The 27,866-nt window shown below is 42.0% G+C and overlaps 1 protein-coding gene across 1 annotated transcript in view; it reads left to right on the forward strand.

Moving 5' to 3' along the window:
• adam19b (ADAM metallopeptidase domain 19b) overlaps positions 1-25,153 on the forward strand; it is a 31,404-nt gene extending 6,251 nt beyond the window's left edge. The window contains exons 4-23 of the mRNA XM_084041113.1: positions 5,348-5,426; positions 9,706-9,782; positions 11,049-11,253; positions 12,569-12,634; positions 13,282-13,353; positions 13,924-14,090; positions 14,713-14,797; positions 15,758-15,897; positions 16,198-16,375; positions 17,582-17,671; positions 18,110-18,305; positions 19,591-19,699; positions 20,134-20,353; positions 20,506-20,583; positions 20,839-20,947; positions 21,473-21,602; positions 21,740-21,854; positions 21,998-22,354; positions 22,862-22,956; positions 23,361-25,153. Coding sequence (XP_083897239.1) covers positions 5,348-5,426; positions 9,706-9,782; positions 11,049-11,253; positions 12,569-12,634; positions 13,282-13,353; positions 13,924-14,090; positions 14,713-14,797; positions 15,758-15,897; positions 16,198-16,375; positions 17,582-17,671; positions 18,110-18,305; positions 19,591-19,699; positions 20,134-20,353; positions 20,506-20,583; positions 20,839-20,947; positions 21,473-21,602; positions 21,740-21,854; positions 21,998-22,354; positions 22,862-22,956; positions 23,361-23,367 — 2,575 coding nt within the window. The 3' untranslated portion in view covers positions 23,368-25,153. The remainder of the gene's footprint in view (positions 1-5,347; positions 5,427-9,705; positions 9,783-11,048; positions 11,254-12,568; positions 12,635-13,281; positions 13,354-13,923; positions 14,091-14,712; positions 14,798-15,757; positions 15,898-16,197; positions 16,376-17,581; positions 17,672-18,109; positions 18,306-19,590; positions 19,700-20,133; positions 20,354-20,505; positions 20,584-20,838; positions 20,948-21,472; positions 21,603-21,739; positions 21,855-21,997; positions 22,355-22,861; positions 22,957-23,360) is intronic.
• The last annotated feature ends 2,713 nt before the right edge of the window (positions 25,154-27,866 follow it).

The raw sequence follows: 27,866 nt of genomic DNA on the forward strand, positions 1-27,866 counted from the left end.
AGAGTCACCATGCTGTCTGCCTATGTCTTTATCTAGTCCTCTGTCTCTACTGGACTGTCCGTTACACATGAGGCCCACACAATAATAAACAGCACGTTATAGCTCCATGCAATAAAAATCCCTTCATCCTTCATTACTGAGTGGGTCTCTTGACTTGCTTCACCCCCCCATCTCCTCCCGTGCCTGGTGATGTCATCCGATACCATGAGAGAATGCGACCCACTGACCCTAATGCATTAGCCCCCTCCCCTCCCCTTTCCCCCATTCTCTCTATCTCAACCAAGTGCATTAGCATCAGCCCCTCCCTCCTTGGTTCTTCGCCTCATCCCGACTGAGCTCTGAACCAGAACCTTTGTCTCAGCTTCTCTGCCAGATAGACCCGATCCAGCCCTATACTGCCCCTCCTCAATCACAGCATGTGTCTGGACCCTGGAGCTCACCCAGAACCCCCAGAGGCCTCTTCTCGCTCAGCACAAAGGGATCCCAGCTATCTTGATTTAAATGCACTCTCAGCACTTAGCAACGACACACTCAGGTTAACGGTTTTGGGAGTTAACCTGTGGTTAGGCTTCCTGCTGCTTGACCGATTCAGATCTCTCTGCGTGTGTGTATTTGTGTGTGTGTGTGTGTGTGTGTGTGTGTGTGTGTGTGTGTGTGTGTGTGTGTGTGTGTGTGTGTGTGTGTGTGTGTGTGCGTGTGCGTGTGCGTGTGTGTTTTGAAATGTTGAGAAATCTGCGGTATATCTTTTGGTTTTAGGTAGTGGCACCCATGGGAAGTTCATTCCAAACTAAACCTGCCCTTCCTTCTTCAGACTAATGTCAGAATACTTACTTTAATCAAACCACACAAGCGTTCATAGGGTCAGGCTATATCTTTTTCAATGTAACGTTGTGACTGTGTTAGGGATGGGCGATATGGTCAAAATATCTCACATATTAAAAAAAAGATTTAGACCACATACGTTGATGTTGATATTGTGATGATAACATATTATATAACACATATTTTGATGATCAGATCATATCCATTTTGTTTTAATAAGGCTTATGTGATTAGAAAAAAATGTTTCTATTCTATTCTATTTTTGCTAGGGGGCTATCGTATCGCAACACGTTGTGAGCTTGTAGATCTGAAATTTTCACTATTTTTTACGACTATTTTAAAGTATGAAATAAGGCTTATGTGATTAAAACCAGGAAAAGACAACACTTTTACCGTAGCACAATATTACGAATACGGTAAGCAAAATCCCAGATGATATCTGGTCTCACAATATTGATATAATCGATTGCCTATCCCAGCCCTCCTGTGTGACACTCAGTAGCAGGTTATTGAGTCTTCAGTCTAGCAACATTACCCCTGTTACACTTCTGTAAATCAGCCCAGCTTAGCTCAACATGGCAGCTGCTGACTGACATCCACGGAGTGGGCACGAGAGGAAGACGATGAGAGAGAGGAAGAGCCAGAGTCTTTATATCTTTCTCTATGGGGGAAGTGATTGCCCTTCCTGTGTAACGATTGTGGGATGGCGGCTCTCTAAAGATCAGACAATCATCGACCAGGCCGGCCTGACACTTAACTGGACTTGGCGAGAAAAGGAGAAAGAAAGAGAGTGATTAAGATTCAGAGGCGGCGATGGAGAAAACGGGGAGAGTAATAATGTAAGAAATAGCACTGTAAAGAACATGGAAGGGGGTCTTCTGGGCAGCTCACTGCTGCACATTAAGGCTTACTCAGTTTATACTGACATCACCCGCTCACAATGCACTATGTCACTTAACTATAATTTATGAGTCACCCAGGAGACTGTGTGTGTGTGTGTGTGTGTGTGTGTGTGTGCGCGCGTGTGCGCGTGCGCGCGTGCGTGCGTGCGTGCGTGCGTGTGCACGTGCACGTGCGTGTGTATGTTAGTTTGCAAACTTTGCACGCATGTACGGTACGGTACATGTCTTCTTCACAGGGGGGCTGTCTTAATATAGCTCTCCATCGCCCCACCCCCAGAGTGGTAATCTGCAGAGGGATGAAGCAGGCCTTTCTCTGTCTGTGACGTTCTTTGTAGCTGATGACATCAACAGGGTGGCATTGTTTCTGCAGGCCAGGCTACAGGGCATCTAATTTGGGGTAATGGAACAATGGCGTTGCTCCATTTCCTCTATCACATAATTTCGTGCTCTTTCCATCTTGTTCACTTCATCCAAAATAGTCAAATGTTAAGTAAAGATACAGCCAGATTTTGTTTGTGTTACTGATTGAAGACGAGGTAGAGTTTGTGTCTTTATCAAGCGCTGCATGATATTTATTTATTCAACAAAGAAAAGGAAAAAATTGCATTTGATCAACACTAATTGAATAAATAGATTAACTTTGCTATAAATGAGGAGCTGTCCCAAATGACATGGCACTCCTACTGCGATTTCCCAACCATGTGTGGAGGGAGTTTGCTGAAAACACCCCAGTTGCTGCTGATGGCTGTGAAAAATATACGGTTGCTCTGTTGTCTTGCTCTGTGTTTGGGTTCCTTCACACCCTCTGATAAACCCCAGTCACATCCCTGAAAACAGCAACTGTGTTTTTCATCCGTGTTTGATGTGGTCAGTTACTTTTGCAGTGAGCTAGGTTGCAGTGACAGACAGTTCAGTGAGCGGTTGCACTGATCAACGCAAGCTTATCACAGTCTCTTGTCCTTTTATCAACCCCCTCATCCAAGGCAAATGAAGGTTGGGTATGTGATGAATGTTTTGGTCACATTCACAGTCTTTAATTTAGTTTATTTTGTCTTGAGTGAGACTCTGAGCCCCTAACTGCTCCCTGGGTGCTGTTCAGTATCTGTCCACTGCTCCTTTGGCAGTGGTTAAATGCAGAGGATGAATTATGGGTATGTGTAAATGTACTTGGCCAATAAATCTACTGTTCTTTCTTTCTGAATAAATACGGTTATGGGTATGCGGGTAAACACACGCACGCACGCACGCACAAACACACACACACTGCTTGATGTTGCACCTCTTTAGAGTCTGTTCAGCAGGTCTTTATATCGTAGCTTTTAGATCATTCTGTGATTATCAGCCTCCTTCACGACCACAAGGTGGGCCATGGTCCTGTCTTGGACAATTTCCTCACATGGTGTGTGTGATGATGACTCATACCTGCAACACATTATCTCTAAAACAAAAGAGATGCTTATTGACTTTTGCCAAAACCCTCCTGTCACAGCACTGACTGTTGTTAATGGAATAGCTATGCAGACAGTAAGCCAATATACTGTACTGGGCACCATCAGAGAGTTTTTTTGGAGAAAGTTGAGAGATTTCCATGTTGATAGATCGCTCTTGAAAATGTTGTATACATCTTTGAGTAAATTTGAACTTTTGCAATGATTTGTTGGTTTGGCAACCTCAGCATGGTAAACAAAAATAGTCTTGGAAAGTTTTGCCAAAAGACCATTGGCGCTATAACTTGAATGATCTTGTTCATATTTATCAAGGCAAATGCCATTCTGGCGGACTCTCTGCATCCTCTTTATGCAGACCTTTGACTCCTGCCATCAGGGAAAAGGTATACTTTACCTAGAAGGGCCAAATCAAACAAATATCTGAGATAATTTTCATCCCTCGGCTGTTGGGTTTTTGAACAGGCTGTAGGCCTAGTTGCTATTGCACGCATACTTTAACAAAGGTCTGATGGACTCTTAGTGCTTTTATGGCTTTATTATAATTAAATCTACCATTATTATGTTTTTAATTTATAAATGATGTGTATTTATTGATGTGTTGACTACTGTTGCTAACCAAATGGCCCCATGTGGACAGTAAAGACTATCCAATCCAATATACTGTATAGCTTTTTGTTCACATCGTTTTTCCTTTGTACTCAAAAAGGATTTGCGGTGGGAAAACATGGTTATGATTTGTTCAATTTGGTGATTAATGATTTCCTCTGACATGCAGTGACATGCATAATATTGAACTGAGATCATTCCGCAGAGACAGGATACTGTGTTTCTCAAACAGCTTCCCTCCAAGAACAAATTGCAGCATCTCACAATATGGATGTAATATTAGTCAATACTACGATGTTGATAATATGCTGTTTAGCCTTATCTGTGTCATTTGTGAGCCTTGAGCAAACCCTGCAATGAAGCCAAGCAGGTCCAGATGTTCTGTAGAATTCACAGCCCTGCGTTCACGTACCCTGTGCTCTGCTCTGGCCACGGTCTCCTGGTTGACGGATCAGAGAGAGAGGGAGTTAGTGGGAGGAAAGGATGAGAGGAGACAGAGAGAGAAAAATACCAGCTGGGAGACGGACCCAAGTTTATGAATGAAAACAGGAAGAATGGATTGACAGACTTGGAAGGAGAAAGACAGGAAAATAAGCAGCTGTAGGAGATGTAAATATTAACCCAGTAGGTTGACAAACAACTGTCGGAGAGAGAAACCGCCTGAGTCAAAACATTATGGACGGCAACCGCACTTGCGCGCCAGCACACACACACACACACACACACACACACACACACACACACACACACACACACACACACACACACACACACACACACACACACACACACACACACACACACACACAAACTTATGTTTAATTGTTCTCTCTCTGTGCATGTCTAGCTTTTCTTCTCTTCAGCCCGCACAAAATGTTTTCATGATCTGAAAAGACGGAGAGAGAAAAAGAATGGCTTCCACTGCCATAGGAGTATTTGGGTGAATAATAGCCCTGTCAGCCAAAACAACACAGCCCTGCACACATCAGTGGACAGATCACCCACTGCTGTGACTGCTTCAGCCATAAGGTCAATAAGGGATTCTGTGTCTGAACTTGACGAAAGAGCATGGGATTGAGTGAGCTGCTACACAATGCAGTGTGCATTAGGGTCGTGTTTTTCCTCTCAGCTTCGAGAAGATCTTTCGTCTAATGCTCTCAAGCTCCTACTGTAGACTAGCTCAGTCACCATGAATGTTTTATGAGTTATGGAATGTAAGAGAGAACCTCTCTCTGTGCTCTACTCCCTTTGTATCTGTCTACTGTATGTATCAATGCATCACCATGCTGTACTGTATGTATGTACGTACGTACGTATGTATCTATCTATATATCTACCTATACTGTACCTACCTACCTACCTACCTACCTACCTACCTACCTACCTACCTACCCACCCATCCATCCATCCTTTTTATTCCAATAGACTGCATATCTACTGTAACACTACATGTATTCTCTCTCTCTCTCTCTCTCTCTCTCTCTCTCTCTCTCTCTCTCTCTCTCTCTCTCTCTCTCTCTCTCTCTCTCTCTCTCTCTCTCTCTCTCTCTCTCTCTCTCTCTCTCCTAGGCAGCTACTGGCTCCTGGATATCAGGACATATGGTACAGCCCCAGTGGGGAGCGCAGGTCCTCGTCTCCCAGCAACACGGTAAGTCTATGGGACAGTTTGTGGCCTGCTCCAACAAAATGGGTCAGATGCCACACAGAGAAACACATTTTGTGTTATTTGCACATTGGGCACTTTCAGAGAGAGCAGTTCCAAAGGTTTGTAATGATATCTCCAAGTGTTCAGAGAGATAGTCATATTACAGTGGTTAGCACTTGAGAATGGCAGTAATACCATCTGAGTGCCTCTGTGGTGCCACTGTGGTACCACCACTACTTGGTGGTGCCGCATTTGACACCTTTTTTTAAGGTGTAGTGTGGCTGAACGGCCACCATGTGGCACATGTGAGTCCATTAACTCTACAGTACAGTATTAGCAACAGGGGAAGGGTGAATGCATTTAAAGTTAATGTTATTTTTATTTTTTGTAAACATAGAAAATAAGGGAATGAGTCCTTAGGATGAATTGAAAGTAGCAATTATTTCTTTAAACACAACTGTGTTTCAGACATTTTACTTAAGTAAAAGTAGCAATACCACAATATAAAAATACTCTATTTTATATTTACTTATTTTTAAATATACTTACCAAAAGCTAATGTTCTACAATGTTTGAAAGTAGCCGATCTAGCTTGTAGATCGGCTATTTTCAAATGGCTGTGGTATAACATAGGGCTAAAGTGGTTAATATGTATGTTTTATTATATAACAATTTATATCTGCAGAGTAACTAAAGTTTTCAAATAATTGTAGTAGTGGAGTAAAAGTACACTATTTGCCTTTGCAGGCGTTGTGGAGTAGAAGTGAAAGTACACTAATACTCCAGTACAGTAAAAAGAAAACACTTCATCATTTTCCCCAAGGTTCTATGGAACCCAAATAAAATACTCTATTACAACTAAAAGGCCTGTGTTCAAAATGTTACTTAGCCTAAGTAGCCTAACTAGTAACTAAAGTTTTCAAATAATTGCAGTGGAGTAAAAGTACAATATTTGCCTCTGCAGATGTAGTGGAGTAGAAGTAAAAGTACAGTAATACTCCAGTGAAGTAAAAAACACCTCAACATTATTCAATAATTTGTAGGCGCCCCAACCGGGAATCAAACCCTGCTCTGCAAATTGTAAGGCCATCCTCTACTCCACTACACTACTGGTACAGTGATAAGTCTGTGGGGTCAGGACGTGTCTCGTTCTCTATGTTCTGTGCACTACTCCTTGGAAAGTCAGAGATAAAAAGCATGCAGCTCCCAAAGCTGCTACTGTCTGAGAGCAGTAACTAGTAACTATAGTAGTCAACTAAAAGCATAATATAAACTACTGTCCGGCACAATTATATTGTTTTAGAATGTGAAACAAAGTTAAATGAACACAGGAGAGTATATTGTACTAACTAACTAAGGACCCCAATTTAAACAAGCCATATGGCTTTCTTATTCCTATTTAGCAGCCAGCTTCCTATTTAGTCGACCTTGGATTTGAACTGTACTTTCATGTGCTCTTTGTCTGCAAACTTCTAAATAAAGTATTCAATCAATCAAAAAACTTTTCATGGTTGGAAAAACAGAGAGAGAATGAGAGTTTTCATCTGAAGAATTGCTGGGATCCACAGAAAATCTTTGCTATCAGTCTGTCTGTCAGCGACATGCAAATTAACTGGTTTAGCACCTTGGTCTCTAGCCACACTTCATTGTCATCACAATAGACTTAGAGCCCAGGAGTTTGCCCTCCCCCCACACACACACACACACACAAGCACACTTTTTCAATTGCAGTTTGTTTTCATTTGATTTTAAGTGGATTTGCTAGTTTCGTTTTTAGCTTGTGAAAAGGCTTAGTTTTAGTTGAGTTTTTAAATTAGTTTCAGTGTTAATTTTAGTTGTATTATTGTAAGGGTAGTCAGGGGCAATATTCAACAAGCTCAGAATAGTGAAAATGGCAGATCTACAAGCTCACAACACGTTGCATTGCTACAACTGCTGTTGTCATCGGCTGTGTGGAGACAGAAATTAAAACTGATTCAGATAGTACTGAAGACAGAGAGAAAAACTCTAAAAATGTAATGAAAACAAAGTGCAATTGAAAACATGTAGTCAAACAAAAATACAAATGTGTGCGTGTGTGAGGATAAAATCTCTGTTGATTTATCTCTGAGAGGGTAGCCTAAAAATGTATGTATCCACTAGTGAAGTTACTCTGGTTTGGTAACAAAATGTAAAGTGCGTTATAAATAAATAATATTATTATTATTACTCTCAGACAGTAGCAGCTTTGGGAGCTGCCAGCTTTTTATCTGACTTTCCAAGGAGTAGTGCACAGAACATAGAGAACGAGACACGTCCTGACCCCACAGACTTATCACTGTACCAGTAGTGTAGTGGAGTAGAGAGTGGTCTTACAAGTTACAGAGCAGGGTTTGATTCCAGGTTAAGGCGCCTAGAACTTACATGTGCATAATGTTGAGGTGTTTTTTTACTTTACTGGAGTATTACTGTACTTTTACTTCTACTCCACTACAACTGCAGAGGCAAATATTGTACTTTCACTCCACTACAATTATTTGAAAGCTTTAGTTACTTTGCAGATATAAATTGTTATATTATAAAACATACATATTAACCACTTTAGCCCTATTTTATACCACAGCCATTTGAAAATAGCCGATCTACAAGCTAGATCGGCTACTTTCAAACATTGTAGAACATTAGCTTTTGGTAAGTATATTTAAAAATAAGTAAATATAAAATAGAGTATTTTTATATTGTGGTATTGCTACTTTTACTTAAGTAAAATGTCTGTGCACTTCTTCCACCATGAAACACAGTTGTGTTTAAAGAAATAATTGCTACTTTCAAAGCCCACTGAGTGCAATTTACCAAAATACTTCTTGATAATATAACCCATACAATTATTTGTTTCACTTCTCAACAAGTTCAGCTTCAATTGCAGCCTCTGTTGACTGGAAGCAGCCCTGTCTCAAATAGACACAACATGCCTGTGTCTGGGCATTAGTTGCTCTCTACCGCCATCTAGTGGCACCACAGAGAAAAAAGCGGTACCGCAAAAGTAGGTGGTACCAGAGAGGCACCAGAGGGGTGCCACCCCTGACATTCTGAAGGTACAACCACTGTACATGTCGACTGTCACCAATCGGACAGTTGAGAAAAAACAGCCTCAATGTGTATGTAAAATAAGTAGCAAGTGGTCACTTTTAACACGCTTTATTTTATTCTCCTACAGGAATGTAGATATTGTTTTCATGAAACATATGCATTACGAGGCATATCCTAAAGGCATGTCTTAAAGCTACAAATAGGGACTTATTCAAATAAAGAAAATGTAACTTTATCCAATATGTGTGGTAGATTATGTTTATACAATCTAACTAGCACATCTGCAGTGGTTGGAGGTGGTCTCCCGGCCTACACTAACATTGAGAAATGTCAGCCCTGGTGTTAGATAGGACACAGATTGACTGGCAATGTCAGTAAAGTTATTTGAAGCAGACGGCGCTCTGGATATAACAACAAATTGTATTTCGGCCATTGTTGCAATTCTCCATCGGGAGAGAGAGAGGCAACTGACATAAAACGTACGTATTGTAGCTTAAATAAACAAGTTCAGACTTCATTTATTAAGACCAGGAATACATCTGTGTAATTTTAAGATTTCTTTGGCTATTTTTTTGAAAAATCGTGGAAAATGTGTGCAAATCACACATTTTTTATATATATATGTATTAAAGCAAACATTTTTAACTCCGATCCCTGGAACAACATATTTTGAGATGTGGTTCCGCGGCCAACGTATCATTTTGGGGGGTAATTTTGTGGAAAAGTTGGAGCACCATTGATATAGCAGCACACTGTTAGGATTTAGAAAACATTTTTAGATATGTATTTGGCCGAGGACCCCCATCTCAAAATGTTCCAGGGACCCCCAGAAGTGAAGATTTGAGTTACAAATGCTACAAATATATATATTCAAAGATTTGCACACATTTTCAAGATTTCTCTAAAATAGCAGATCTACAAGCTCATAACGCGGCAATCTGTGCACTCTGTGCCGCGCTATGATCTTGTATATCTGTTATTTTTGAATAGCCAAAGTATAAAATAATGGCTATAGCTAAAATCTAAAATTACACAGATGCGTTCCCGGATTGAATGGGTTAAGTCAAACATAAAATCAGTTTTTTCTCCAAGTGATTTCTTTTGCATTTCTGAACTGACATCGGTAAAAAGAAAAAAAAGAAAACGTAATGCTATTGTATGATTCCTGCTTCCATGCGTGTTGAGTTACAGTAGGACCACCTTTCTGTTCCAGGATCAGTGCTTCTACCATGGGACGGTACACGGCATAGAGGAGTCCAGTGTGGTTGTCAGCACCTGCTCAGGACTCAGGTAAGACACAGCTCTACTGTTGGAATGGATGGGAATAGAAGGCTGCTTGTTGAGTTACAGTATTGCGTGTACAGTAAGCCAGTTCAGTGTGTTAGTAGGTCAGAGGTCCCACTGGTGGTTCAGTGAGTCCAGTGAGTCCAGCACGGAGAGGAGAGCCAGCAGTGATATTTCCTGCCACAGACGAGAGACGCTAGCAGAAGAACAGACATGCATTGACAGAAATCACAGCCACCCTTGTGTGTGTGCTTGCGTGTGTGTGTGTGTGTGTGTGTGTGTGTGTGTGTGTGTGTGTGTGTGTGTGTGTGTGTACACACGTGCACACTCCGTGCTTTGTTTTCCTTTCTGTGCTACTCCAGAGAAAGTGCATTTGTCAAAAGATGTATTCTTTCATTCATCTTGCAGATGTGGAACAATGTGCACACGCACACACACACACACACACACACACACACACACACACACACACACACACACACACACACACACACACACACACACACACACACACACACACACACACACACACACACACACACACATATACACATAGATTATGCTGACACACTCACACTCACTCCTGGCCTCTGGGGTTTTCATCAGGGAGACGTATAATACTGGGGACATGTGGGCGTTCGACCTCCAGATGCTTTCTACAGCTGCTTGACTGTGTGTGCGTGCGTGCGTGCGTGCGTGCGTGCGTGCGTGCGTGCGTGCGTGCGTGCGTGCGTGCGTGCGTGCGTGCGTGCGTGCGTGCGTGCGTGCGTGCGTGCGCAAATATTATGTGTGTATTTGCATCTGTCCTTATGTATACATGCATGAGGAAGCCAGAGAGTCGTGTAGCGTTCCAAGTGTCCAATCTGATCATTCATAAACAGCGGTAATGCACCTGAGCCATGATGTGTCTCCGTTCCACCCACACATGCAGACCTCATTCTGTAATGTAGTTGTCTCCATTTTGATGTGTTACCATATGGTTCCGCTCATGCTTCAGTTTGACAATCTAATCAATCTTTGGGTGGTCGGGGATAGGATGAACTTTCGAATGACCTTTTGATCTAGATTTGATGCATGCATTGCTATGTTGTAATTCTTTTCTATGTTGCCTGCAATGAAAAGCGCTTTTACAGCTCACCGCAATAACACGGAACCATCATCAAATTTCGTTTCTCAACAGCAACGGCAAACATTAAAGTCGTTTTTCCTCTCGGCTCCCACGCCTCGGGGCGCTTTGTGCGGAACCATGAACAGTGCCTTCTGTTTCCCTAGGGGGCTGATATCTCTGAACACCAGCGTCAGCTACCTGATAGAGCCTCTGCCCGTTTCCATGGATATGCAGCCGCATGCTGTATTCAGGGCAGAGAGCCTCCGCCTGCCTGGCGGGACCTGTATGCATCACCATGGTAACGAGGAGCACGAGGAGGAGGGGCTGAGTAGCTTCATTCAAAGAATGACGCCGCCGCTGTCCAGACGAGTGAGTTGAGGATGGATTGGTCTTCAAACTTTTACATTTACTGCTTCACACAGCACAGTCATTGACACTGACGGTTGTCCAATCGTCCGGGGAAAGTGAACAATTTGGGCAAATGTTAAACTACTTGGTGAAACCGACCAAAAAAGTCGGTTGACTTCTGTTTTTAGGGATTGGGAAGCAATGTTATTTTTTTGCTAAACTTAAAAATAAAAATGTCCATCAAAAATAGCCAATAAAGTAATAATGTTCACAAATCAACAGTGGCTGAACTCTCTCTGGTTGTTTAGTCATTCAGAATTATAGTACATTCCTTCAGTAAAAAAAACAACCCACTGTCCCTTAAGTGTGAGATTTATGAAGCAAACATTAGCCGCAGCACAAGAAAAGTGACTTTGTAAACACTACTGACCCATATAATAGTTTTGAGTTCACTATGACTTTAAGTTAAGCCATGCTTATTGTTTTTCAGAAATTTTAACTCAGGGCGCTGTTCCATTGATTACAGCACAGGCCACCTTGCAATTCTTTGCAAAATAAGAGTATACCCACTTCTACAGAGTCACTACACCACTCATTACAGATCTAACAAAGTTACAAAGTGCTTGTACAATAAAAAAAAACATTATAATAAGTAATGCAAAACCAAGAGCCAATAATCAGAGGACAAGGCAATAAAATAATAACATACAATAATCAGAACATACTAGATAGAAGTAGATGCACTAGCATGCTGGCTTAAGTGGATTGATTGCTTGCTTGCTTGCTTGCTTGCTTACTTGATTGATTGATTGATTGATTGATTGATTGATTGATTGATTGATTGATTGATTGATTGATTGATTGATTGAAAACTGTATTAACAAGTTTGTTAACTGTACAGGTAGTACAGTCCAAACAGTCCAAACAAATCCCCAGGGGGCTCTCTTTTTACGAGATTTAAAACTGGTTAGTGAGCGAGCTAACCTGATTTCCTTAGGCAGGCCATTCCATAGTCTAGGGGCCTTGATGGCGAAGGACTTGTCAGGACTTAGGCACCAACCTAGACCTGAGAACAACCAGTAGACCTGAATCAGAGGACCTCAGGCTACGGACTGGCACATAGGGCTTTAGCATGTCCATTAGGAAGCTCAGTACCAGACCGTGAAGAGCTTCAAAAGTTAATAATAAAATCAATTCTAAAAGTGACTGGCCTCACCTTGCGCACCAGGTATTCAAATGCAATGCATTGAGAACAAAACATCTATTGTATTATGTTTAAATTGTTTTGCACTTCCTAAACTAAATCTGTAAATATGACCTCTTTCTCTGCTTAAAGGAACGAAGGGACCTCAGCCAAAACATGAAGTACGTAGAGCTGCTTCTGGTGGCCGACCACGCAGAGGTGAGAGCATGTTAAATGTCATTTAACCAGTTAACCATAAAACTAACTAAACAAGATAATAATAACAATTTGTTAATGTTACAAACATGTTCAAAAGGTTTAAAAAGAAAATTAAAATGTTTTCAAATAGTGAAAAAGCGTATCTACAAACTGGCATCACATTTCATCTTGAGATAGATATGGTAGATATGGTATTTCAGCTATTTGTCATACGACAAGGTACATGGACAAAGTGCAGTGGTTAAGAAACATGACTAAGAATTCTTGAAATCAGGGAGGGGGGTGGTGGTGGTTTTGATGTGGTACGAAGGGAAGTTTTGTCTCTCATCATTGTTCAGAAATGATTCTTTGTTGTGATGACATCTTCATGACAACCCACAGCTATTCTATTCAGGTCTAATTAGCTGGCCCAGTGGGAGATGTGTGATCAGATCATCTGAGGCTATTATTAAGACTCTGATTCACTTCCTGTGTCTCTGTTGATGCTTCACATATTGCCTTTTGAAGTTTCTAAAAGTGACAAAGACGTGTGTGTGTGTGTGTGTGTGTGTGTGTGTGTGTGTGTGTGTGTGTGTGTGTGTGTGTGTGTGTGTGTGCGTGTGCGTGTGCACGTGTGCGTGCTCCTGCATGTGTGCATGCATACCTAGTTTGAGAAGCAGGGGCGAGATCTGGAAATGACCAAGATGAAACTGCTGGAGGCTGCCAACTATGTAGACAAGGTGAGAATTACCGGCAGTCGAAATCGGCACACATTCACCAGAGGCAAAATGTAATATACCAGTAAATTGCAGGCATTTCAAGGAAGTGTTAATGTGGTTCTAGTGTGAAACCCATAAACACCTCCAAACTCTGCAGAGAATCTGCTGAAACTCTGCATCTGTCTGTCATCACTGTCTCTGTATCTGTGACTGTTCTCATCTATGGCTCTGCTTTTGTTATCCTACCCTCTGGTCATTCATTTTTATGGCCAGTGGGGATATGTTTACCCCTCCTTCTGGTCAGACTGAATTAAATACATGCAATTATTTTTGTGAACTGTAGACTGTTTGGTAATATCACAATTGAATTAAAATGTAATGTTAACCTCAATAACCTGGCATCCCTATTTTATCCATTTTCAAATAGCAGGAAATAGCAGATCTACAGTACAAGCTCACTGAGCTTGTAGATGGGCTATTTTCTACTATTTGTCATACAACGAAGAATATAGAGCTTTAATGTTTAAGAAAATGTCCCCCCATCTGTTTTCTTTTTAACACATTGTACGCTGCCTCTATGTACTGCTCCAGTACTACAAGGCCCTCAGCATCCGCGTGGCGGTGATCGGCCTGGAGGTGTGGTCGCACCAGGACAAGATCAACATGTCTGGCAATCCCTACAGCACCCTGGGGGCCTTCCTGGCCTGGAGACGGAAGCAGCTCCGCACACTGCCCAACGACAACGCTCAGCTCATCACGTCAGTAGCTGCTGTAACTAGCTAACCCTTTCCTCACAAGATAAAAGTAAAAAAATAAAATTAAAGTAATTAAGTAAGTAATAAAGTAAGTAAGACATTTATTAAAGATTAAGAAATAAGAATAAAAATAGGTCGACCTGAGGCCTGATCTAGCTATCTGCACTTGGACTGACTGAATTAGCGTAATGAATAAACTTTAGAGTATAGACTATTGACTATTAGACTATTAGACTATTGACAGAGGATATGATGCTGATATAATTATGTTCAGTGATAACCAGCCCATTTTGTATTGATTAAATACACAATGTGTATATGGATAATGTAGAGTAGTACAATATATGTACAGTCAATCAACAGCAGCAGCGTATAATGAGCAATTTACTATCTGTCAGCTGTAAAACATTTACCAACAGTTATACTACATTGTGCTGCCATATTGTGTTATAAATTATTTTGTAAGAGGTGTCACTTTTTTGGAAGGGTGGGTGTATTTTGGATGGATTCTGTTTATGTTGTACTGTAGATCTCTCACGAATGCAACTTGACAAAGACTGATTACATTCCTGTGGGTCGTTCCCCAACTGGAACTAATCAGCTGTGGTGTGTGTTTCATTCTCAGGGGGATGTCATTCGAGGGGACCACCATTGGGCTGGCACCTCTAAAAGCCATGTGTTCTGAGTACCAGTCTGGTGGAGTGAACTCGGTTAGAAACCATCTTTATTGTCTGTACGCAATGGAAGTGCATGAATCGCTTGCAGTGGTGGACAATACCAAGTACATTTACTCGAGTACTGCATGTGTATTTAAGTACAGTTCAAGTATCTGAATTCCGCTGTTGAATTTAATAAGGACTTCTTCAAGGTTGAATAGTTTGACCATGCAGGCTAAGTGTTCTCACCTGTTGCCTCTAGAGACAGCACAGTAGAAGTCATTCCCAACTAATTGTTCAGATTGGCTGCAGAAGCGCACTTCTTTTTGCCAGGCAGAAAACTGACTGGACAATCGTTTTTGTCGATTCGATTGCATTTCTATGCTTAGGTTTTTATAGGCATTTCTAATAGGCTTTCTTTATCTTAATGGTTCTACAAGCAAGTTATTGTGTTCACTAGGTGGTTTCAGAGAGTTATGAAGTTCCGTAAATCTATTGTGAAAACAATAGTTGATTAAAAAATGTCAAAGATGTATGACAAATGTCTTTTGAATACCGCTATATAGCAAGTACTCCAGTACCTTAACTCAAGTAACATTTAGACTGAGCAACTTTCACTTGTAGTGAAGGAGTATCTATAATTTGACTCAAGTAATGGGGTTGTGTACTTTATCTACCACAATGTAAACAGAGCCTTGCGAGGCCAGGAAATATTCTAAACATTGTCTAGAGCTTGTGTGTTGCAACTTTGCAACTATGACTTGAAAAATATAACATTTTGGCTTGAGAAACAAGGGTTGGTTTTATGCTTCCTCAAACAAGGAAACACACTGTAGGAAATTAGATTTGAATGGCTTTACGGTTAACATAAGTAGAACATCACACGTCTCCAGTTATGATGAACAAAAAACTATAAACATTTCCTGGTGCACTTCATAATAATGAACCATTATAAAACATTTATAAACATGTATATGTTGAATCATCTCAAACCCTGGGCCATCTTTTGAACAGGACCACTCAGAGTCTGCAGTGGGTGTAGCAGCAACCATGGCCCATGAGATGGGCCACAACTTTGGAATGAGTCACGACAGCACTGGCTGTTGCCAGGCCAGAGCAGAAGATGGAGGCTGCATCATGGCTGCTGCCACTGGGTGAGATGCACAAATTGAAAAACACGAAACGTCTGCACACTGTAATTCTGTTAAGTGCAATTTATTGGCACATCCACAAGTGCCAATAAATTGCACTTAACAGAATTACAGCGTACGGACCTTCTTTCATCTTTGTATTTCTGTCATGTATTGGTCCAGCATATGCTTTAAACCGTATTTGGATGTGCGCAGCTACTACGTTTTGAGATGCACAAATCAACACACATAAAACATAGGGATGCTATATTAAATATCTCCATTAAAAATAGATGCTATGTGTGTTTTCTTCCCCTGGCCCAGCCACCCATTTCCACGTGTGTTCAACTCATGTAACCAGAGGGAGCTGAAACGTTACCTGAGCTCTGGAGGGGGCAAATGTCTGTTTAACATGCCCAACACCAGAGCCATGTATGGGGGGCAACGTTGTGGCAATGGCTACCTGGAGGATGGAGAGGAGTGTGACTGTGGAGAGGAAGAGGTAAGGGGGTTAAGGTGTGTGTGTGTGTGTGTGTGTGTGTGTGTGTGTGTGTGTGTGTGTGTGTGTGTGTGTGTGTGTGTGTGTGTGTGTGTGTGTGTGTGTGTGTGTGTGTGTGTGTGTGTGTGTGTGTGTGTGTGTGTGTGTGCGCGTGCGCGCGCGTGTGTGTGTGTGTTGAGCACAAAGATGATACATGATACATGTAGTTCACCTGTAATTACCTGCTTTTGATTAGATTAAATTATATTAATTTGATGAATTCAAAGAATATAAATTAAAATTCATTTAGATGACATAATAAATTCACAGACTCCTTATGAAGTACAGAATGGCATGGAATAGATGTTACAATACGGTTAGTATCACGTAATATAACACATAAAAATGCTAAGTTTGTTAACCATTTCAACCCTATACTTCATTGACTGGAGTCCTTCAAGGGTCAATACACTGTCTCTAGGCAATTCAAAAATAAAGTCTGCACTCTGTGGCTTAAAGGGCTTCCAGTCGAAGCTTTATTTTAACTTTGACCTTTAAGCCACAGTGTGCAGACTTTATTTTTGAATTGCCTGTTGTATTGAAGGATTGATTCAGGCTTTGTAGCAACTGAATTACTACTTGAGCCTTTTGCACACCTGTATTTACCTGCCCTTCAGTGGATGTGCGAGCTTAAGGAAAGCTTAGGCGCTCACAATAACAAGACACTCTTCAAGCTGTCAAGGCTTTTCTGTACTTCTTCCATACTGTCTATAGGCTCCCTCCTTTTGTCTCTCATATCATTGCTGAAAATAACCGATCTACATGCTCACAGCGCATCACAACACGATGCTTTGTGAACTTATAGATCTGCGATAGAATCAGCCTCAGAATAGGGGCACTAGGGTTCATGTGGTTAAAGAAAACAGAAAAAAGGGAACAAATGCAACTATGCAACAATGCATCCTTACATGAGCACACATCCAGCAGTCATTTTCTGACCCTTGTTTTAAAATGAAAATGTCTAGAGATCTACGTTTCTAGAGAGTTTATAGCACTTGATTAGATGAATGTATTGTGTTTTCGTTATAAGAATGCACTAGTCACTGCGGCAACACAAACAACACCTGATTAAATTATTGTTTTATTGTTTCCTATAGGAATGTATCAGTCCTTGCTGTAATGCAAATAACACCTGATTAGATGAAATGATTGTTTTATTGTTTCCTATAGGAATGCACCAGTCCCTGCTGTAATGCAAACAACTGCACTCTGAAAGCTGGAGCAGAATGTGCTCATGGAGTCTGCTGTGAAAACTGCAAGGTAAGTTAATATTTGGTTTTATGTCCTAATTTCTTGCTGTTGTTCACACATGCTAACTAAGTTATTTAGATAGCATGCCTAAATTGTCAATTCTTTCTTTCTTTCTAGTTTTTTTCTTCTTTCTTTCTTTCTTTCTTTCTTTCTTTCTTTCTTTCTTTCTTTCCTTCTTTCTTTCTTTCTTTCTCTCTCTCTTTTTTATTTATTTATCTCAACAGCTGTACTGTATGTAAATATCTGTTGAATACCTCCATTAAGAATGATTAACATTACCGGTCAGTTCTTCAATATTTTACCATTTGAATTTACTGGTGACATCCAAGTATGCTTATATGTACAAACGTATCACTCCCACATAGAAAATAGAATAAATGTTTACAAATAACATTGTAATAACAATAATTCTAAACGCTCCTCTGTCCCTTTTCTCAATCTATGCAGCTGAAAAGCCCAGGTGTACTGTGCCGTGGTTCCTCAGGGTCATGTGATCTACCAGAATACTGTGATGGGAGGGCAGAGTCTTGTCCTGCTAACTTCTACCTGGTTGATGGCACTTCCTGTGCAGCAGGGATGGCCTATTGCTATACAGGCATGTGTCTGACCCTGGATCAGCAGTGTCAGTCGCTCTGGGGAAGAGGTGAGTGTATGTTAACAGTTTCCCAGTATTAAGTTTTGTTTCCATATGAGGTTATAATAAAAGCATATGTATTGCTTATTAAACAAGCTTTAAATCCAAGACAATATTCTTTTTTAAATTAATCACATTGCTTACATTTTTTATGTTCATAAAAAACCTAGTTTAATGCGGAATCAGGCTGTCAGTTGTCCCATAACATTAACAAAGCCAGATATAGTCGGTGATGGACCCTCACTGCCATACATTGATCTGCTCTTAAAGCTGCAATCCATAACTTATACGTCCTACCTGGGATTTGAACCCAGTCTACCGGATGAGAACCTAAAGTTCTACCACTCTTCCAAGACAGAATCCATGCTTGGTCAAAGGAGATAATGCTTTTATTAGCTTGAGGCAGTACTACTTGTCAACCAGTAGTATGTGCCCTACCGATACCAGGCTCTAAATTCTTCACCTTCTGTAACCACTGCAGAATGCAGATGTGCTAGTTTTATTGTATTCATATACTAACCTTTACCTAAGTATCCCATACCATACAGATCAGTTATCAAAATTATATATTGTTCATTAGAATAAGTTCCAGATTGCTGCTTTAACCACTTTTCTCCTGGCGTCCCTATTTTGGGCATGTCATTATTAGGCTATATATAAAACAAAGTGTGATATGACACGTTGTGAGCTTTTAGATAATGTATTTGAATTTATTAAAGAATATATATAAAATAGGGTTAATATATTTATACTGTATATCTGCACATAACTACTTAAACCCCAGCATCCATTTCTGGGGTAAACATTCGCAGAAAATAGCAAGCCCTACAAGCTAACAACACATCGCCTTGTAGATCGGCTATTTTCAGCCAAGATATTTCATGTAGAGCGAAAACAGAAAAGACACCAGTATAGAACCCTGAGGGACTCCGATCAACCGAGTAAAGGGTTTAAGGGCCTAAGTACTGTAGCACTAAATCAAGGTATTAGGGATTGTTATTGGATGTGGTCCAGGCTCCATGCATTCACATTGTGATGCGGGGGTTTCCTGGAGCGGCTCTGAAGCCACATAGCACAGTATGGGATACCATCTGGTCTGCATCAGGTGTACATAAAGTAATTGCGTGTGTGTGTGTGTGTGTGTGTGTGTGTGTGTGTGTGTGTGTGTGTGTGTGTGGTGTGTGTGTGTGTGTGTGTGTGTGTGTGTGTGTGTGTGTGTGTGTGTGTGTGTGTGTGTGTGTGTGTGTGTGTGTGTGTGTGTGTGTGTGTGTTTGTACTTTCCTGATGGTCACAGATGGCCGTCCTGCCCCTGACCTGTGTTTCGAGCGAGTAAACGAGGCTGGGGACACCTTTGGGAATTGCGGCAAAGACCTACTTGGGACGTACCGAGGCTGCAAAGAAAGGTGAAGAGCATTACATACGGTTATACTTTTTCTCTGAGATATGGTTTAGACTTCCTTTATTTAAAACCAATCAGACAACCATCAATTCTTGGTGGATCTTCGCCAGGTCAATTCAAGTCTAAACCAGTGACCTACTGTCAATGTGCGAATACAGTAGTCAGCCCTTCAACACTTTTATTCTGACCCTTTATTAATTTCAGAATAGACAGAACAACTGGTATACATTACCCACAACAATTAATACAGTCTGTTAATATACCAGGATACACAATAAAATCCACTATGTTCATTTAGCTCTGAGACTATACTTATGTATTCAAATTGCAGCAGGTACTAGTACTACTACTTCTGCTGTACATTACACTACTGGTGCAATAGTATAAAGCTGCTCAACATTCAGACAAACTAGAACTGCTTTGTTGTTGTTTTTCCAGGGATGCTAAATGTGGGAAGATCCAGTGTTTAAGCTCCGCCTCCAAGCCCATCGAGAACAACGCTGTTCCCATAGACACAACCGTCCGAGTGGGCAACAGGAAGATTCTGTGCAGGGGTACGCATGTCTACCGGTCTGATCAGGGTCAGGGTGACGAGGGACAGGGGGATACTCTGGACCCTGGCCTGGTCATGACCGGCACCAAGTGTGGAGACGACTCGGTGAGACTCGGGCCAAGAGAGACATGTGACTCGGCTTGATGTGACATCTCTCATGTAGATGCACCACACTGCCATGTATGCCTATTGCTTACTATATACTATACTTTACTCACTCTGCTTTTTATCTTCTCTTTCTCACCATCATTCAACAGATCTGCTTTGGAGGAGAGTGTCGCAACGCCTCTTTTCTGAGAGCAGATGAGTGCAATGTCAAGTGTCATGGGCATGGGGTAGGTTTCTGGGCAGCAAAAAGGGGAAGGGTGGGATCCCACCTTCAACACTCTTCTGGAGTGTTGGGGGTGGGGTGGGGCGTTTGGCTGTCAGACCACTAAAAAGAGCTGGCAGCCTTGGGCTGTGTCCTGCTATTGTGACCTTGAAGCACCTCAGCGTTTCTTAAGCGTTCTTTGGAAATGACACCGAGGATGGACTCTGTGATATGCAGTGGTATAGTAAAGTGTCATAATGGTCTCCTGTCCTCTCCCCAGCTGTGCAACAACAACCACAACTGTCACTGTGACTCAGGCTGGGCCCCGCCTCTGTGTGAGCAGAGGGGAACAGGGGGAAGTATCGACAGCGGCCCTGTCATCAGCCACAGTGAGTCACCTTGCCCTCAGCTCGTTAATAATGATAATGATAATGATAATGATAATGATAATGATAATAATGATAATGATAATGATAATGATAATAATAATAATAGTAATAATGATTATGATTATGATAATGATAATGATAATGATAATGATAATGATGATGATGATGATGATGATGATGATGATGATGATAATAATAATGATAATAATACATTTTTTTTACTTAAAGACGTTTTATATGAATAGAACAAATAACAGCTTTATTTAAGCAAAAAAAAAAAAAAAAAAACTACAAAAAAAGTAGAAACCGTTAAAATAATATAATGGTAAATGAAGGTAATGGCTTTGATGTAGTTAAGCAACTGCAACTCCGGTCCTCGGGACCCCTGGTAGTACTCCCGGTTTTCTATCCAACCAGGTCTAACTAGCCCCGTTAACATCCTGGTAGGATGGAAAACCAGCAGTACCAGCCCCGAAAGTAAAGAATGATTTCACTGTTACATTCTCATTTGTATTTTCACAACAGGCAATCTCCTTCCATTCCTGTTCTTCCTCCCGGGGGTGGTTTTCATCATACTGGCTGCTGTTGGCCTGTGGTGCTGCTACAGGCATAAGCTCCGTCCACTGAAAACCTCTGCCCCACCTCCAATCCCAGTGTATGTAAAAGCCCTCAGCCGCCTTCATGTTCTGACCTCGTATACCTTGGTTAACCACAGCGAACAAACGTTTACTGCATTCTAGGTTTCCTATTTTGTAAGGCCTTACGTACCTGACTGTGTGTTTTAACCTTCAGGTGTTCAGTCCCAACCGAGACCAAACCTCTTCAAGCTAACGGTCACGCCACTGACCTCGCCAACGGTCACGCTAACCCTACATTCCTGTTAAAGAGACAGGACTCAGACCGACTCGTAAGGAAGCCTGTCTTTTTACTTACTTACTACCTTCAACATAATATGGTGACATATTTAACACTTTTGTTTCAACGCTCATCTTTATAGGTCAATATGAAGAACGTGTTTCTGATCTTCTGTATTATTGTGTTTCTTCACAGACTCAGTCCAGTCCTCGTCCAAGCCTCTCCTGTCCGCCTCGATCCAGACACGCCATCGTGCGTCCGACCATGAAGCCTCCTCCCGTACCTGTCTACGCAGCAGAGCAGAGAGCGAGACAGGCTCAGACCCAGTCCTCTCCCCAGACACCGTCCCAGCCCCGGCCTGCTCCCCCAGTACCAGCCCACCTGACCAGGCCCAACGGAAGCCAGGGGCAGCCTTCTCCACCTCTCTCCATACCACCTCCTCTACCCAGCCTGAATGTCAAGCCCCATCCTTCGCCTTCGGAACCGCCTAAACTCCGACCAGAACCACCGAACAGACCTCCGCCACCTTGTCCTGTCAACAAACCCTCACCGGTAAATTTAAAACCTGATGTGAAAACATGACAACATACACCACAGACATTTGTGGTGGTAACCGCACACTCAGGCCCAAAACATTTTGGGCAAACAAAGATCTTTAATGCGAGCAACATGTTTCGCTCCGTGCTTCATCAGTGCTTCATCAGCACTAAGCAAAACACAATTGCTTGCAATAAATATTCATTGTAAACACTACATTCTTTGAGTATGAGGTTACTACCACAGTGGCTTATCTTGTGTCTGATTATGTTCTTGCTGTTGCCAGCACCTCTTGTCTCACAATGCATGCTGTGCACTGTTTTTTATTTTCGTTTTTCCGTTTTACGAGTAACCATAGTTTAACCGCCATTGCAAGTTGGTACAGCTGTTAAAAATGTTGGGCCACTTGGGGCCTTCCTCTGGTCAGAGTAATTAAAACAGTACCATGTGAGAAAATGTGCAGGTTCTCTCTAATGTGTTAATATTATCCTCAATACTGATAATGTGCTTGTTGTTAAACAGGAACAGCAAAAAAAGCAGAGGCAGGTGACTACAGACTCCCTCCAGAGAGGAAAAGACTCTCTGGCCCCATCTGCTGGACAGAGTAAACCAAACAGGTAAATGATCTGCAGTTGCCTTTTTGGCCAATGTCAACCTTTATCTCATAGCTATTTTTTTTCATGTGCTGGCTCAGCAGGAGGATAACCGTCTATAAGAGGGTTGGTCTGTGTGTGTCTGTCTGTCTGTGTGAATGCGTGTGTCCTGACACACATTCACACACATTTTAAATGTACAAGACAACTAAAATATTTAAAAAGATATGTATTCTGAAAATGGAGCCTGTTACAACTCAACTATTTGATGGTTATGTCCAGCTGCGATTCACCAAGCTCTAAAAGACATCCACATTTGTCAAACACAATTGTGTTTGTATGAAAGTGTTTTACAGATACTTTGTTAGTATAAACTTTCCGCACACTTGACTTTGATTTGTTTCATATTTTTCTGTCTCTTTTTTTAGATTCTAAAGCAAGAGCTCAGGGAGAAATTGAGGACCATCACTTTTGTGTGCGTGCGTGCGTGCGTGCGTGTGTGTGTGTGTTGAAGCTAATGGTTGAATTAAGCTAAGTCAAAGATCAGGTCACACATTCAGCGGAAGCAACCCACTGAATGTGCTTTAAAAAACAGACTTGGGCTTAATCAATGTTCCAGTAAATGATATGTGAGTGAGTCTGCCTTAACCAGACATCCTGTGAATTCATTAAGATTATTGTGACATTGTTTGGACAGTGCTGAGACACTGCCACCTGTGTATTTATTATCAAAGTGAAGATAAAGCCAGATTTATACTTAGTTGCGCGCCGGTTTTTGTGTGCCGAAAATAGCCAATAGCTTTGTAGATCGGCTATGTTTGGCGCGCGACACCGATGTACGACAAACTATAAATTAAGCATAAGTGTTTACAGTGTAGTTTATGTACATGGTGTTGCTACAGGAGCATGAAGCTGTAAGGGGCTTATCTTACATTAAGAAAACCTGCCTATAGTGCTGTGCTTATGCTTCTCTGTGTTATGAAGAAATTATGCGATTTGGACTGGACTCATAGGGATTATAGATGGTCCTACACTCTTAGAAAAAAAAGACTGTATGAAATTGACAAAGGTTCTATAGGTTGCTTATATATGGCCCATAAAATGTTGTTTTGTCTTTAAAGGACCTGTTTTGTTTTGCTTTTTGTTTCTTTATAAACCTAAAGAGGTTCAATACGGCTCCTAAATGTTTCGATATGGAACCATTTAAATGTTTTTACAAATAACCTGTTCCATAAAGACCCACATGGAACAATTTCTATGTGAAAATATTTGAGAATCATGGAGTCTTTATAAAGAATCATATAAAAGTGTGGATCCTGAAGCAGGCTTTAGAACCTTTTGAAGTTCCATGTAGAAGCTTTTCTTTTTGTAAGAGTGTACATGCATGCTGTATGTATACGCTTCTACTTAGGATGAGGGACGTGTCTGAAATGTAGCAATAACTGTTCTGGAACATGTTTTTATATTGTGTCTTATACTGCACTTTTAATAGCTGTGGACCTTTTTCAAGGTGTCCATCAAACACCCCACAAAAGTTCTGTATGGTTCTATAGCTTGTTTTATATAAAACAGTCCAATATGGAACCAATTTATAGGGTTATTTATGATGAATGCACCTGGTTTGTATTTATAAAACCATGCAGTTATTTACAATGCACCTAAAAAGCGAGACCCTTCAATTGGTTCCATATGAATGAATCAGGTTCCATGTAAATCATTTTTAGAGACCATTTATGAAGTGAGCTATACATCTTTTTTAAGTTCCATACAGAACGTTTTTTCTTTTCTTTTCTTTTTTTTTAATGAAGGTGAAATCGAGCTTGTATTACTTAGTTTGGTCACTGACAATCAGTGAGGCTGTCGTCTTTGTTCTGGACAAAAGCTTTTTTTATGTTTTATGGAAAGCATAAATAAGCCATGGTTTTGTTTTCCATTCATTCCGTTACATAAAAAGAGTAGCACCTTTCACATTCAAATATGACCTCTGCCAGAATGCTGAACTGATTGTTGATTCTTGTTGAAAGGAAAGTTTCTTTCTTGACCTGCAATAGCAGTACTTAAATACAATGACAAGCCATCATCACAATTTTAAGGTTTTGTTGAAACAAACACAAGCTAGCAGTGTGTCTGTTTAACGGAATTTATGGAAATGCATCAGTTATAATGTTTTATCATCTTAAAAAAAAAACTATGCAAACTCAGTGGCAGTACTCAGTGTGCCTTCAACTGGATTTCAAATAAAATGTACATTTTGTTTGGGATCTGACTGTTCTTCTTGTTTCTCGTCTGACCTTCCGACCCTCCCTCTGTTTCGCTCCACCAGTACCATGGTGTGTAGTTGATCTCCGTAGCTCAATGGCAGGATAATGTTCTGTCATTCTTCTGTATGTGAAGAAGTTTAAAATTGGACTAATCCTCTGTGAGATTCACACCTACTGTACATCTCAAAAATAGTTCCACCACCTCAGCCTTTCCATGAACGTCAGGACAGGAGTGCCACAACTACAGTATAGGTAGATATTAGGTAGGTAGGTAGGTAGGTACAGTACTGTAGGTGATAGATAGATAAATAGACAGACGGACGGACGGACGGACGGACGGAAAGACGGACAGACCAGACCAGACCAGACCAGACAGACACGACAGACCAGACCAGACAGACACGACAGACCAGACCAGACCAGACATGACAGACCAGACCAGACCAGACCAGACCAGACCAGACCAGACCAGACCAGACCAGACCAGACACGACAGACCAGACCAGACCAGACCAGACACAACAGACCAGACCAGACACGACCAGACCAGACCAGACCAGACCAGACCAGACCAGACCAGACCAGACCAGACCAGACCACGACAGACCAGACCAGACCAGACCAGACAGACACGACAGACCAGACCAGACACGACACGACACGACAGACCAGACCAGACAGACACGACAGACCAGACCAGACCAGACCAGACCAGACCAGACCAGACCAGACCAGACCAGACCAGACCAGACCAGACCAGACACGACAGACCAGACCAGACCAGACCAGACCAGACACGACAGACCAGACCAGACACGACAGACCAGACCAGACCAGACCAGACCAGACCAGACCAGACACGACAGACCAGACCAGACCAGACCAGACCAGACCAGACCAGACACGACAGACCAGACCAGACCAGACCAGACCAGACCAGACCAGACCAGACCAGACCAGACCAGACACGACAGACCAGACCAGACCAGACCAGACCAGACCAGACCAGACCAGACCAGACCAGACCAGACCAGACCAGACCAGACCAGACACGACAGACCAGACCAGACCAGACCAGACCAGACCAGACAGACCAGACCAGACCAGACAGACACGACAGACCAGACCAGACCAGACCAGACCAGACCAGACCAGACCAGACACGACCAGACACGACCAGACCAGACCAGACCAGACCAGACCAGACCAGACCAGACCAGACACGACAGACCAGACCAGACCAGACACGACACGACACGACACGACACGACACGACACGACACGACACGACACGACACGACACGACACGACACGACACGACACGACACGACACGACACGACACGACACGACACGACACGACACGACACGACACGACACGACACGACACGACACGACAGACCAGACAGACCAGACATACCAGACATACCAGACATACCAGACACGACCAGACCAGACCAGACAGACCAGACCAGACCAGACACGACAGACACGACCAGACACGACAGACCAGACACGACAGACCAGACAGACACGACACGACACGACACGACACGACACGACACGACACGACACGACACGACACGACACGACACGACACGACACGACACGACACGACACGACACGACACGACACGACACGACACGATACGACACGACACGACACGACACAATATACAAGGCAGAATGTTACATTGGCATGTGTGTGGCATTTCGTCGACCCATATCATTATTGCTCAGATGCCGTGCTGTATTGGACTGTTTCTCAAGCAAAGTCATTGCTACACAAAAAAACTTTTTTTATTTATTTCATTCCACATAATAAGACAGATATAAAAATAAAATGTGAAAATAGCTTAGGAATTAAACTGTTCCACCCATGCACAACTATGTAAAGGACTATGTACAGTAAATAAAGATCAATCAAACCCTTATGGAATTTGTAAGTGGATTACACACGCCCAAATGTTTATAATGAGGGTGCAACACTTTCACTCTATTGTATGAGACCGCTGACACACACACAAGTGTGCAAGCACTCTCGATAAACAGTATAGTGTAAAACATTACCCTTTGTTCCGACTATTCATCATTCGACTTTTAAAATAAAAATGTTTACATTATTAGAATAAGAGCAGGTCAAACATTCTGTTGGCTCTAAATCATCCTTTTGAAGTCTATGACATGGCAGGGCAGGGCTTTTGGATCCCATCTCCTGGAATCCTGGACAGTGTAGTTTACATCCCATAGCCTGAAGAGACGGCCGGTTGCAGTTAGTGCAGTATCCAACTAGGGGCAATCTGCGGGGGACAGATCTCAGCCAGGCGGCCGACCCAGGGCTGTGTAATGTTGCGTTCTCTCCACTGCCCTAAACATGTAATGCTGTTGTTAGTAGAAATAAACACAGAAGCACCTGGGAGGAAGTGGACTAAGAAAAGGGAGGAGTCAAACCGAGTGCCTGTTTCTACACAAAAAAGGAGGAGGTGCCCCCAGAGGACCATTTACCGATTGGGTTTCCAGATTGCGTTTCCACTGCATAGTGTCTACAGTGCTGCAGTCTCTCTGGCTGTGTCCATAATTACTCCCTACTCAGTATTATAGTGCACTACTACAGTAGGCCTATATAGTGAACAGAAATCGCGTTAGGCTGTTAATTGCCGATTCTGAACGTGTCAC

Source organism: Gymnoscopelus microlampas, assembly GCF_963454915.1.
Source record: "Gymnoscopelus microlampas genome assembly, chromosome: 18".
NCBI classification, from domain to species: domain Eukaryota; kingdom Metazoa; phylum Chordata; class Actinopteri; order Myctophiformes; family Myctophidae; genus Gymnoscopelus; species Gymnoscopelus microlampas.